This window comes from Arachis duranensis, chromosome 8, assembly GCF_000817695.3.
Source record: "Arachis duranensis cultivar V14167 chromosome 8, aradu.V14167.gnm2.J7QH, whole genome shotgun sequence".
Taxonomy (NCBI): Eukaryota; Viridiplantae; Streptophyta; class Magnoliopsida; order Fabales; family Fabaceae; genus Arachis; species Arachis duranensis.
In genome coordinates, this window is record NC_029779.3 from 30305646 (window position 1) to 30318126 (window position 12481).

The 12481-nt window shown below is 28.6% G+C and overlaps 2 protein-coding genes across 3 annotated transcripts; both read left to right on the forward strand.

The window, feature by feature from the left end:
• Positions 1-2152: 2152 nt before the first annotated feature.
• LOC107462077 (RING-box protein 1a) lies at positions 2153-3838 on the forward strand. Its single transcript, XM_016080643.3, has 5 exons — positions 2153-2373; positions 2480-2530; positions 2650-2709; positions 3350-3421; positions 3523-3838. Exons 1-5 carry the CDS (start codon positions 2244-2246, stop codon positions 3558-3560), a joined length of 351 nt encoding a protein of 116 aa, XP_015936129.1. The 5' UTR covers positions 2153-2243; the 3' UTR covers positions 3561-3838.
• Positions 3839-4997: 1159 nt separating this feature from the next.
• Positions 4998-6205, forward strand: LOC107461984 (vascular-related unknown protein 1-like). Of its 2 annotated transcripts, XM_016080538.3 has the most exons (3): positions 4998-5601; positions 5728-5793; positions 5904-6205. In XM_016080538.3, the coding sequence occupies exons 1-3, from the start codon at positions 5221-5223 to the stop codon at positions 6051-6053; spliced, it is 597 nt and encodes a 198-aa protein (XP_015936024.1). In that variant the 5' UTR covers positions 4998-5220; the 3' UTR covers positions 6054-6205. The 2 variants fall into 2 exon arrangements, with proteins under 2 accessions (XP_015936024.1, XP_015936025.1); XM_016080539.3 differs by lacking the exon at positions 5728-5793.
• The last annotated feature ends 6276 nt before the right edge of the window (positions 6206-12481 follow it).

Consider the following 12481-nt stretch of genomic DNA (forward strand, 5'->3'; position numbering starts at 1 on the left):
ATATTTTTTTATATATTTTTATCTCTGTTGTTTCTGTATTTGTGTCATGCTGCCTGCAAACAAAACTCAGTGCAATAATAATGGAGTGCAAGAAAGGATTATTTAAAGCATAGAGTGTGTTTGAATACGTATATATATGAGAGTATCTTGATTCGCATTTCGGCACAAGTATTTAAAGCATATATAACTGAAATGAAAAGGGAAAATTATGAAGCTAAAAAATAAAAGTGTTCTCATTGAATGACATAATATGCACACAATGGATTCCTTTAATTTACATGATTGATTCGCAGAAGTGCCAACTACATATGTACACATTGGAAACCTTCCTTAATGTAAGAAGCTTTGTAATAAATATGAATCTTATTAAATTATTGAATGATCATCAATGTTATATATATGCATATGCACCTCTTTTAATGCCTTATTATTGAAATAGGTATTGTTGGTAGAAGGTCCATATTATTATTATTATATTATTAATAATTCTAATAATAATTGAAATATTTAAATTATTCTTCTATATCTTGATTGGTGGAATGCATATATATTGCATGGAATGAAACCCTCTCATATTGAGAAAAGAAAATTAAAGAGAGGAAGGGATTTGGGGTATCTTCTTTCCCTCGTACAATAAATGAATTTGGTGCTTACACTAAACAAACCAAACTGTTCTCTTCTCTACCAAGACAGATTTGGCATATGTGGGTAAGTGGTTTCCATGTTTTTGTATAAAAGAAAATAAGTAAATAAAACTACCTTTTTTATATAAAATAAAAGGACTAACTGACTAAGTGATGTATTAATTAGCATTAAGCTTGCTTTTTTTTTAAAAAAAAAGAGAACTATAAATAATAGCATATGATGAATTTGATTTTAATGGAATAATACTAGCTAGTATAAACATTATATATAATATAATTTCTAATAATATGTTATTATATCAACAAAAAATATCATATAGGTAGATGTGTATAATTGAAACAATGTAATGTATTTTTTTTTATTGAGTAGTACTCTAAGTAATAAATTGGTCTCTAATAAATTGTTTCTTAAAAAGGAAAAAATTAACAAGATAGTCTTTGATCTTTTAGAATATTAAATAAATTAATTCAAGAATAAAAAGATAAATTGGACTCTAATATTCTTTTAAAAATGACAAATTAGTCTTCTATTTTGCTAAAGCATATACATAATATGATAAAGTAATTAAATTGTCTAAAATTTTAAAAGATAAGAAATTAATTTATCTTTATGTTTACTAGAAACTAATTTATCTAATATTATAAAATATTAGAGGCCAATTTTTGTCAATTTTTTATTGTTAGAGACTAATTAACTATGCTATTATTTTTTTTTAAATTTGTTTTCATGATATTTTTCAATTCCACAAGTCAATGAGTAATTCATCACGAATTTGAGCTTTATGTTAAAATTTGTCGTTGAGCAATGGATTATTGCATACATAAAATAGAACTCAAACTTCTAATATTTGCTTAAAAAGACTATTGAACTAACTAATAAACTGATTCAAATTATGTTTTTTTTAAAGACCTTAATCTATTAGGTAACGTTTGTTTTGAGGTATTGAGACAAAGATTGGGAGACTGAGACTCAATATCATGTTTGTTGGTTCAGAGACTAGTACTAAAATTTCTGTCTCTGTCCCCAAAAATTCAGTATTTTAGTACATCCAAAAAGTGAGAACACGGGAGACTAAAATTTTTATAAATAGAGACTGAAATTTTAATAACATTTTATACCTAAAATACCTTCATTTCAATTAATTAATTCTAATTTTACCCTTTGTACAAATTAAATTAGAATTTTATTCTTGTTTCAATTTCTGTCTCTCACTTTGCACTAAATAGAATACTGAGATTTATTTCAAATCTTCGTCTCTTAGTCTCTATCTTTTAGTCTTAATTTTTCTATTTCTGTCTTTTCACCGAACGCTACCTTAGCATTTTAGAACTCTTTGCTAGCCATATTTACTTATGGATTTTTTTCGGTCTTGGATTTACCTATGGATTGAGTTAGCCAAACTTTTCTTGTTGGGCTTAACCGTGTTTGAAAGCCCAAAAAGGGGATAAAAAAGCCCACTTTAAGCCGTAAAGAATAAGACCCTGATTCGCACGACACGCTTCACGAGCTTAGAAGTGCGAACCCTTTCGTTCCATTCAGAAATCAAGCTCCAAGATTTCGAAACGTGAAACGAGAGAGAGAGAGAGAGAGAGAGAGCGATGGCAACTCTGGACTCCGACGTACCAATGGTTCCGGCCGGCGAGCCTTCCAGCAGCGCGGGTCCTTCCTCCAAGAAGCCCAAGCGCTTCGAGATCAAGAAATGGAACGCTGTTGCTCTCTGGGCTTGGGGTTTGTAACCCTAATTCTCTCTCTCTCTCTTTTGCCCCTTCTATTCAAAATTCTCCTTATGCTCCACGATCTTTATTTATTTACTTGTTTTTCTTGCTGAATGCAGATATAGTTGTTGATAACTGCGCTATTTGCCGGAACCATATCATGGATCTCTGTAAACACCTTGATTTCAGCTGGTTTTTACTTTTGTGAATAATAATTTTCTGTTTGAAATAATTATTAATCGTATTAATTCTTGTTTCGATTCTTGGATTTTGATTGTGAACGATTCAGGCATTGAGTGCCAGGCTAATCAGGCTAGCGCCACTAGCGAGGAATGCACTGTAGCGTGGGGTATGTTATGCTGTGCTAATACATATTTTTGGTCTGAGTAATTTGTTCGGTTTTGGCGTTCATGCCACTGTGAAGCTTATTATTGATTAGAACTTAGTGTCAAATAGGGTGTCTGAGTCAGTATTGTTGGCTGAAATTTTAGGGGCTTTTTGATCAACTCCAAACCCTAAGGTCTAACTTGTGCTATTTGGGATATGCTGTTCTGTGCTTGTAGCTATTCTTTTCACTTAAACCATATGGGGCCAATATTTTTCATTTAAAGCAAGGGAAATAATAGAGCATGATTTAATTTGTTGTGTCAAAGTATGTATTTATAGAGCCATAATTTGCTCTGTAAAGATTTTGGCATTACTAGAATGTTTTTGATTGCTTAACTAATTGATGCTTAATAATATCGTGGTTCCTAATTCTTTTCGTTCAGCATACGACATAGTGCATAGGTAATTTCTTCAAGAGGTAGATAGAACATTTGGTTTGTTTATGTTTGAGAAATCGGATATATGTTGTACTTTAGTCAGGATTATAAAGAATATTCACTGGCCCTTTCTCTAGTTTTATGTTCTTCTCTTGTTGTTACTGTCTGGCTTGGCCGTTCAGGATTACGCAAACTGTTGCTTGATTTGGCTGATATCTTATGCAGGAGTTTGCAACCATGCTTTTCACTTCCATTGCATAAGCAGATGGCTCAAGACCCGTCAAGTTTGCCCTCTAGGTACATATCTGGTTTTATTTCACCTCGCTTTTTATGTTTGAACGTATAATGGATTAGTTGGTAACCTTCTCACTGCCTTGGTGTCTTATTTGCTGGTATAGATAATAGCGAGTGGGAGTTTCAGAAATATGGCCACTAGAACTTTGGCGCCGCCGAGCTACTCGCTGCTTTCCACGAGCGAGATTATGGTTGTTGATCCTTCTAAGGAAACATTTATAGCCCTGTCTGGCTATTATATTTGCCTTGCTATTATCTTTTGGAAGAAAACTTATCCAGTAGAATTTGATCCACACAGACAGAGTAACATGTAAAGTTTCACTTTAATATTGAGCAATGTGTTCCATGATCATTTGCTCATCTTGGCTGTGTTTCCTGTTTGTATTTTGCAATCTACAATAGAATCTGTTGCCTTGCTAACTGAGAATTTCTTTTCCACCCTTTCAAGATTGAATTGTGAGTTGCTATATCCAGCTTATGAATTTTCCTACTTATCTGAAACTGTATTAACGATTAATGATTATCTCCAGTTGATGTGCCACGTGTACGTTTAACTGATAAAAAATGTTAGTGACTAAATGGCGTTGTAAGTTGTAATTGTGTAAAGTGTGTGCAACAATAGTATCGTATTCTTTACCCTTTTATTTTTCTTTTTGTTATTAATTATCACCATATGATAATATAATATAGTGGAATGAAATCTTGACCTTGACTCATCTTGCCCCAGCTTAACTGTGTAGAGAAGAACTGAATTAGATTTGTGCTAACATTGTCAATTCTGTATTAACTTTATAGAGCTTCGCGATTAAGGATATATTATTTTGTGTTATCATCACACTTTGTGAAAATGATATCCCCTCCCTAACCCATTTCGGACGGAAGTGCTCGGTTCTCGTTTTGTTTTTTTTCAATCAATTTGGAACTTGCAAAGTGATTTGACAGATAGAATTGGATTATGATGGTTAAGCAATTTATTCGTGCAATTGTGCAAAATAAAATAATTAAGCCGAATCAGAACCAAAACAGGGTTATAGAAACCCCAGTCGAACTATCTAAGTACTATGAATCTATGATCAAGTAATCCTCATTGGTGTGGCACAGACTATTTAGATGATAATGGTTGAGCATAAAATTACAATTATTTACTCACACCAATAACCAAATTAATACACAATCCTAATATACCATGATATCTATTCTTACGCATACTCACACACATGTTCCTATATGTATGACTGAATGTGTTTTGAAGGTAGAGAAAAGCCTTCAAAGTCATCCACAAGCAGTTAGAGTAATTCTATTCTCTAATATGAAATTCATGTCAATAATTCCAATTTGGCTGTGAATTTTGACCCCACAATACAGAGGCTTTAACTCTACTGGTTCTGGTCTGCTGCCATGAGCAGATTTTTAGCTGAACTAGTCAGTCCTATACACTTTTATTTTTCTTCATACCCATTAATTGTGTTCGGTTGAAAAAGGTAAGCCATGACAATGAGAAATGGCCTCCAATCCCAAAATGAAAAATAATAATAGAAACAAAAAGAAAATCTCTTGTGAGCCACAAAGGTCAACCACCTTCACCATTAGTTTTTTTTTCCCCTGCACGTTCTCTACTACTTGTTCCCCTACTCAGGCTTGCACCCTTCAACTGTTAATTTAACTCCCTCATACTCATAGTCATAGTGCCCCACTGGCCCCACCTCCATGATTCTACTTCTACTTAATGGCTTCCCATTTTTCTCCATAGTTATATAAATTATAAACAAACTTCTCTTTGAAATAACAGAAAAAGGGTCTCTATGATGGAGCATTCTCTGAATCCATCTATGGGGAAAGAAGCAGTCTCTGATGAAGAGAGTGGGTGGACTTCTTACTTCCAAGACTTATCTCAAGGCATGGTGATAAAAGAGCAAAGCTACTGTCTCAGTTTTGGTGGTGGATCCTCTTTGGTCTCAGATGCTTCTTCTTCTTCTGCTGCTGCATGGAAGAAATTCTCTTCAATCCAGCAGGATAATAATCATGATCACAATCATCACCTTGCTTCTTGTTCTTCAGTTATTAGGAAGCCTTCAAGCCTCCCTAAAAAACTTTGTTTCAAGAAAACAAGAGCCAAGCAGATATCACAAGAAGGTGATGATCCCTTGGAAGACACTGCTAGTTCCCCTCTCAATAGTCCCAAGGTATATAAAATAATTTGCAGGTGCGATCATACCAGTACTAATGCAACACGGCCGTTAAACTTATATGAGTGAAAGTAGTACTAGGATACAAAACTGTTAACATTATGATTTCATTGTTTTGTGTAGGTAGGAGACTTGAATTCAACAGAAACTATTTCAAGGAATATTGATGATTATCAACTTGGTTCTGTGGTATATATTATATATATGTGTAACCTTAATTTGTCATTATAGTTTTTAATTTGCATTAGAAGAGAAGAAACTCTAGTCTTATGGTTTGGTTTGTAATGATGATTCTGCAGGGTAACAAGGGATTGGAATCAGAGTTGCAGACAAATGAGGGTGGTGAAGTGAGTTTTCATGGAAAGAAGAATATTGATGAGTGCAATGATTTGAAGAAAAGAGGGCTATGCTTGGTTCCTTTTTCCATGTTGGTTAATTATTATGGCTGAATGATTGATACCATTCCAAAAATGTGCCCTTCAATTCCTCATCTACTTTTTCTATGTTGATTCTATGTAGCTCAAGTTGTAGAATTGGATACTCAATGTGATTTATGACTCATCATAATTTTTATCATACCAATCAATGTTAACAATCTGCTGAGTCCAAGAATTTGTATCTTGTTAAGTTGCCATAAAAAAAGAAATTTAGTTACACTGTTCATCAAAATTTTATGTATGATTATCAATTGCCTAACACAAATTATCTTCTTTTATCTTCTATGTTTGGGTTTGATTAGGTAAATATTATTTGTAATAATAACCTGGCTCCAAAATTAGTCCATCCACTCAAGAAGACAAGACTAGACTAGATTCTGATTGTTGTTACTTGTTATAGTGCTTCAGCATTTCTCTTATGTTCATTGAACACAATAAAAATAAAATAATTAATTAAGAAAGGTGAGAAGGTGTTGAGATATATATCCAGAAAACATGTGGACGGCAATATTATAAAATTTGAAATGGATAGACCAAATAATGGGTCATCGGTGGAGGTGAAAAAGGTTAAAGAAATTAAAATAGTGATAATAAACCCATAAAAATAAGTTTGAAATTACTTTTATTTAAAAATAAATAAATAAATAAACATAAATAAAAAGAGGAGTGAATAAGAAGATAAATTTTCTGGAATTAAAAAAAATCTTCACTTTGTGATGTTGAAAATCCAAGATTATTCCTAGCTATTTCAACATTATTAACTAATAACTATATTAAGGTTGTGTGGGGCATCTTAAGGATATGCACCACTTTAGCCTTGAGCAATCCTTTGAGGTTTATTTGTAACAATCTTTTGAGTGATTAATTTACTTTTTTTTGTTTAAATAAATATCGAAATTTAAATTTTACTTATTTTATATTTATTGGTTAATAATAAACTCTTAAATAAAATTTAAATATATAGCAAATTAATATTTAATCTGTCGAAATAAAAGATATTATAAAAGAATATTTATAATTATTGTCTTCTGTATTCATATTGTCACCTTTAAATTGCATTATTCTTCTGATATAGATTAAGGTTGTTTATTCTTACTTCATTCCAATGCAACTTTTTCAGAATTAAGCAACTTTTTTTCTGAACTAAAAAATAATTAACAATATGCTGTTGTTTACTTTAATTTCTATATTATTGCATTGCATGGTATACTTCTAATACAGTATTTCTATAAGACTATAACTGTCTTTTTCCTGAAAAATATCATTTATTTTTTAAATTCGTTCATGACAAAGAAAAATGGCATGTAAGAATTGTAATCATCAACACTCAAGTTCTGTAGAAATTAAATTACTTATACACTCATGGCAAACAAGTATATATACGTATTCGGCTAAGATATACTTGTGATGAAGAATAGTAAAATATTTAGAAATAAAAAATGTTAAAAACAATAATTTTTATTAATATTAGATAATACTTTACATTAATATTTATTTTTTTACTATTAAGTAACATTACTCAAAATACAAAGAGATAAGAATAATAAAAAAATAACACAACAATACAGAAAACACGAAAGGTATAGGGGAGCTTCGTTATTATCTTCCTTGTACCTTAGGAAAAGTAGTGATTAATTTATAGCATATAATAAACATGAAATACTAGAGTGATAGGTTTAAATATTAGTTTTCATCTTGTGCTTCCTGCTTGCCAATCATTTGATGAAGAATATAATTAAGAATATTCAGAAACGGCTACCATGTGCTCATAAAATCCAAGTATCAGATACAAACTTCTTAAACGCATTTACCCACAATTCCGTGTAATAAATATTAGACAAATATTGCGGCCATTGGGCATAGTTTTCTGATTTTAAATATCTAGTTCATAAAAAGTATATATGTAAATTTAATACCTCTTATTAAAGGAGGATATATGTATTATTATTTGGACTGATCTTGTATTTGTGATTATTAGATGAGAGATTCTTCATAAAGACGTATAAAATATCTTTTTGTAAAGACGTTTATGTGTTATATTATTATTGGACGTATTAATAAATTGGTTATTTTTAAATTTTTTAACTAATCAAAATAACATCGATTTGTTTATAACAATAATAAATTTAATTGTTATTAGATCCAATTGAACCAACTAATTTATATGACTCGGATTGGACCATTTTTTTTTTAGATTTTTCACTTCCACAAACGACATCGTTTTACAATCCTAATTGTATTTTTAAATTATAGGAATTTAAATGTCCACAAAACAAAAATTCAGTGATATATTTATCTTTTTATAAAAAAATTTGAACATAAATCGGTTCAAATTGTATAAATCAATTGGATTGACCGGGCCTAATAATTATAATGCGAATAATTGGGTTTATTATTATTGTTATAATAAATCGATTTTGTTATGATTTGTTAAAATATAAATTATTAACCGATTTAATAAAAATGTCCAATAATAACATGACACATGTAAACGTCTTTAAAAAAATATATTTTTAGTGTCTTTATTAAAGTCGTCTCCTTATTAGATATATTTACTTTATAAAAAATAAATTAATAAATTAGTTATTATATACTATAGTATACACAATTCACCCCTCTCAATTATTTTACCATAAAACAAAGATTATTATATTTATTTCAAAGATTTTGTTTTTTCTTTAATTTGTTGAAATTGTGAATATTTTTCTATTGAAAATCATTATTCTTAAAATTGGCCATTTTATAGAATGCATGACTCTTGCTAAGATTAAAGGAGTATTATTTATGAACCTAATCATTCATGTGTTGGTGTAATAGTATATTCTTCTTCTTCTTTTTTTTTTAAATTATATTCCTCTCTTCTCCGATATAAGTAAGACTTAATGCAAATTACTTTACAGCTATATAGTTTGGTACAATCATAAAGGCGGTTCACCCTCTCTATTGTTCTTATATAACCAAGATTATCATATTTTATTTCACAAATTAGAAGTCCAAGTTAATTACAATTAAGAGATATTTATTATAAATTAAAATTAAACATACCCACAAACGTAACTCCTATATCTTTGGACGTTTAATCCATGCTTTTGCTTTTGTGTGCATGCATGGATATGATGATTTATTTTGTGAGTACGTAAGCTTTATATAAATAGTTAAGTTATGGTTCAAAGCATAAAAATGAATAATGAATACTACGTGCGTGTTAAATGTTTCATTGCGCAGTGTGTATATATGAGTGTGTTGTGTATATATGAGTGTGTGTGACTGAGTCAACCATGTATTTAGGTGCAATCAATTTTACGTGAAATTAATAATTAAAAATTATTAAGGTAAAATCATGTATTTAGGTGCAGTCAATTTTACGTGAAATTAATAATTAAAAATTAAATAAAAATTTAGTCAAATTATTTAATAATTTTTAACTATTAATTTTACGTAAAATTAACGGTAGCTGAATTTTCAACGTATATGTACATAAGAATTATGATTCTATATGTGAATGCTTTGCATATGAACTTTGGTTGTCTCCGTCACAAAGCAATAATTCATAAATGGTGAAAACTGTTGACATTGACAACGATTTGATCTCTGTATTGTTACATATATGCCATGCCAATAATAAGATTAAAGTCTTGCACATCAAAAAAAAGTTAGGATTAGACTTGTAACCGATAAAAGAAAAGAATTAAAATATTTATATAAGCCTCTTCTAGTGGATAAACTTTTCACTAATTTGAAAAGACAATTAATTAGTCCGAACCACTTGGACTATAAACGCGTTTAAATCAAAGGTTAGGTAACCAATCAAATAATTAACTATCACTAATAATAATCATGTTTTAATTAAAAAATATAGAAAACAACTCTATATGGAGCTAACTTTTTAAAAAATCTTAATTTTAAAATTTAAAAAATTAATTTTACGCAGTGCTCTTACCCTTTTTTATTTCTCTTTTCTTTTTGTTCCTCCTTTTTTTTTTAGTCTTTCCTTTCAATCTCTTCTTCTCTCTCTTCACATTTTTTTTAAATCATTTTAAAAAATTTTGTACAATAATTTTAAATATTTTTTTAGTTATATTTTAGATATTTTTTATTATATTTTACATTTTTTAAATGTATGTCATGGATTAGAAGATGAAAGGTCTATATATAGTTCAAAGACCATCTTCAAACTATTATCGCTTTCATAGGTTTCACATCGCTACGGAAAATTTTCAAACTAGATCATTTAGACTCGCGTAATGCCAAGTTAAACTTTTTTACTTTTAATATAAATAATTATATTATAATAAATTCTATAGTATAATATAATGATAATAGTATAATAAAATTAACTCTGTCAATTTACTTTTATATATATTAAAGTATTTAATTAATAATAATAAATATAATTAATGATAAATAAATAAATAATAAGATGGTTTTTTCTCTGAAAAGAGCTTAATGATGATATTAAATTCATTATTAATTAATAGACAATGTTAGTGGAAATTATTAGGAAGAGATAATGGAATTTTTTTTAATGAAAACTACAACTTGAAGAAAAGGTTGATGTGACAATAGGATATATATAAATGAGATGTATGCCATTTTTTTAGTTGTAAAAAAATATATGTAAGTTTTTATACAGATAAAATAGATAGAGATTGTTATTATCATTATTAGAAAATGAGTAATGCTAGAATATTAGTATAATTTATTATTTTTAGTTAGTAGTTAGTTAATAATATTTAAAAATATTGACTAACAATATATTATTAGGCTTTTAGATTAAAAATATTAAAACGATGGATAAAAATATTAGCAAATGTAAAATAAAAGCATTAACCCATGAAGTTTTCTCTTAAAAAATATTAAAAGATGAATATTTTTTAATAAAATTAACTAATATTTTTAGAAATTTAATTTTGATGTAAAAAATTTTATACGTGTATCTAATTACGTAATATTATATTAATAAAAATAATTACCTTTTATATTAATCGCTTGAATGGTTATTCAAAAAAATAGATGTGATTATATGATTATGTAAAATATTTTATACAGTTAGTACATCAAAATTAATCTCTATTTTTAATTAATATCTTATTTTTATATTATTATAAATTAAAATTTAATTAAAATTTAAAATTTAGTACTTAAAATATGATTGACTAAAATGATCGTCTAGCATGGTTCATTTTACAACACAACTAACTAACTAACAACAATCACAGTTTAAAACCGAACATTTTTACAATCATCGTATGCAATATCATAGGTTAGCTAGGATAAGCATTTATGGCCACTTGGCCACCATCAATCGCATCATCCTCCAGCACAGCATCGCTTAAATGCGATTAGAAAGCTCTTTTTGTTACAATGTACCTACGCAAACTTGCATATACATTTGCATGATTACAAACATATAGTGTATTTTTTAATGTAATGGTTTTTATATATGGTGGTTGCATATATTAACATGAAGAAAATAGAGTCAAATTTAATTTGAAACTCTATCTATACATATATAACATATATCCAATTTCTTCTTTTAAGTTTACTTAATTAATTAGTATTTTAAAAACATTCTGAAAAACTTGTAAGAATATTTATTAAAATTTATAAATATTCACAAATATTAACTTTTAAAACTGTCCTTTTTGAACTATATACAGATGTTTTTAAAATACATGCTCGTTATTATTAGTTGAATTTAATTTTGATGCACAATCAAGTATAAAGTAATTTTACTCGTACATTCAATTACGTAATATTATATCCGTAAAAATAACTATTTTTTATATTAATCGTGTGAACGGTCATTCAAAAGAATAAATATAATTGCACGACTGTGTAAAACGCTTTACACTGCCGATATACCAAAATTAAACTCATACAAATTATATAGCATTAGCAAAAATGAGATAAAATGAAGAATGATAACCTTTTAAAAGTGCATCATTATTCTTGCTCTCCTAAACCTAGTTGCTCAACAATATATATATAATTGAGTTTGAATGATGGAAGTAGTTTGAACTTGTTTATGTTATGAAAGGCAATGATGAAAGGGATGGTGAAGGATAGGGTAGAAAAACGAAGCTTTCCTATGCTTCACTATGCCTAATTAGGTCGTTTGGTGGTCCATGTGTTACTGTGCTACAATTTTTAGGTCAAAATAACAATAAGCAGAAGCAATATAGAGGCAACAGATAAATTATTTGATCTTATACAAAATCATGGAAATTAAATCTAAAATCATTTATATGTCGTCTAAAATATTTTCTCCCTTTTATATATACTTTTGTCTATTTATTATTGCCACTTTTGGAAAGCTATACTTCATGCGTGATTTACGGCTTATGGCCATAGAGGCAATTTGAAAGCCAAGCCAAAATAAATTGTAGTTTTTTATTTTTTTTTCTAGAAAAGTTAATTTAATAAATAAATTTTCTGTT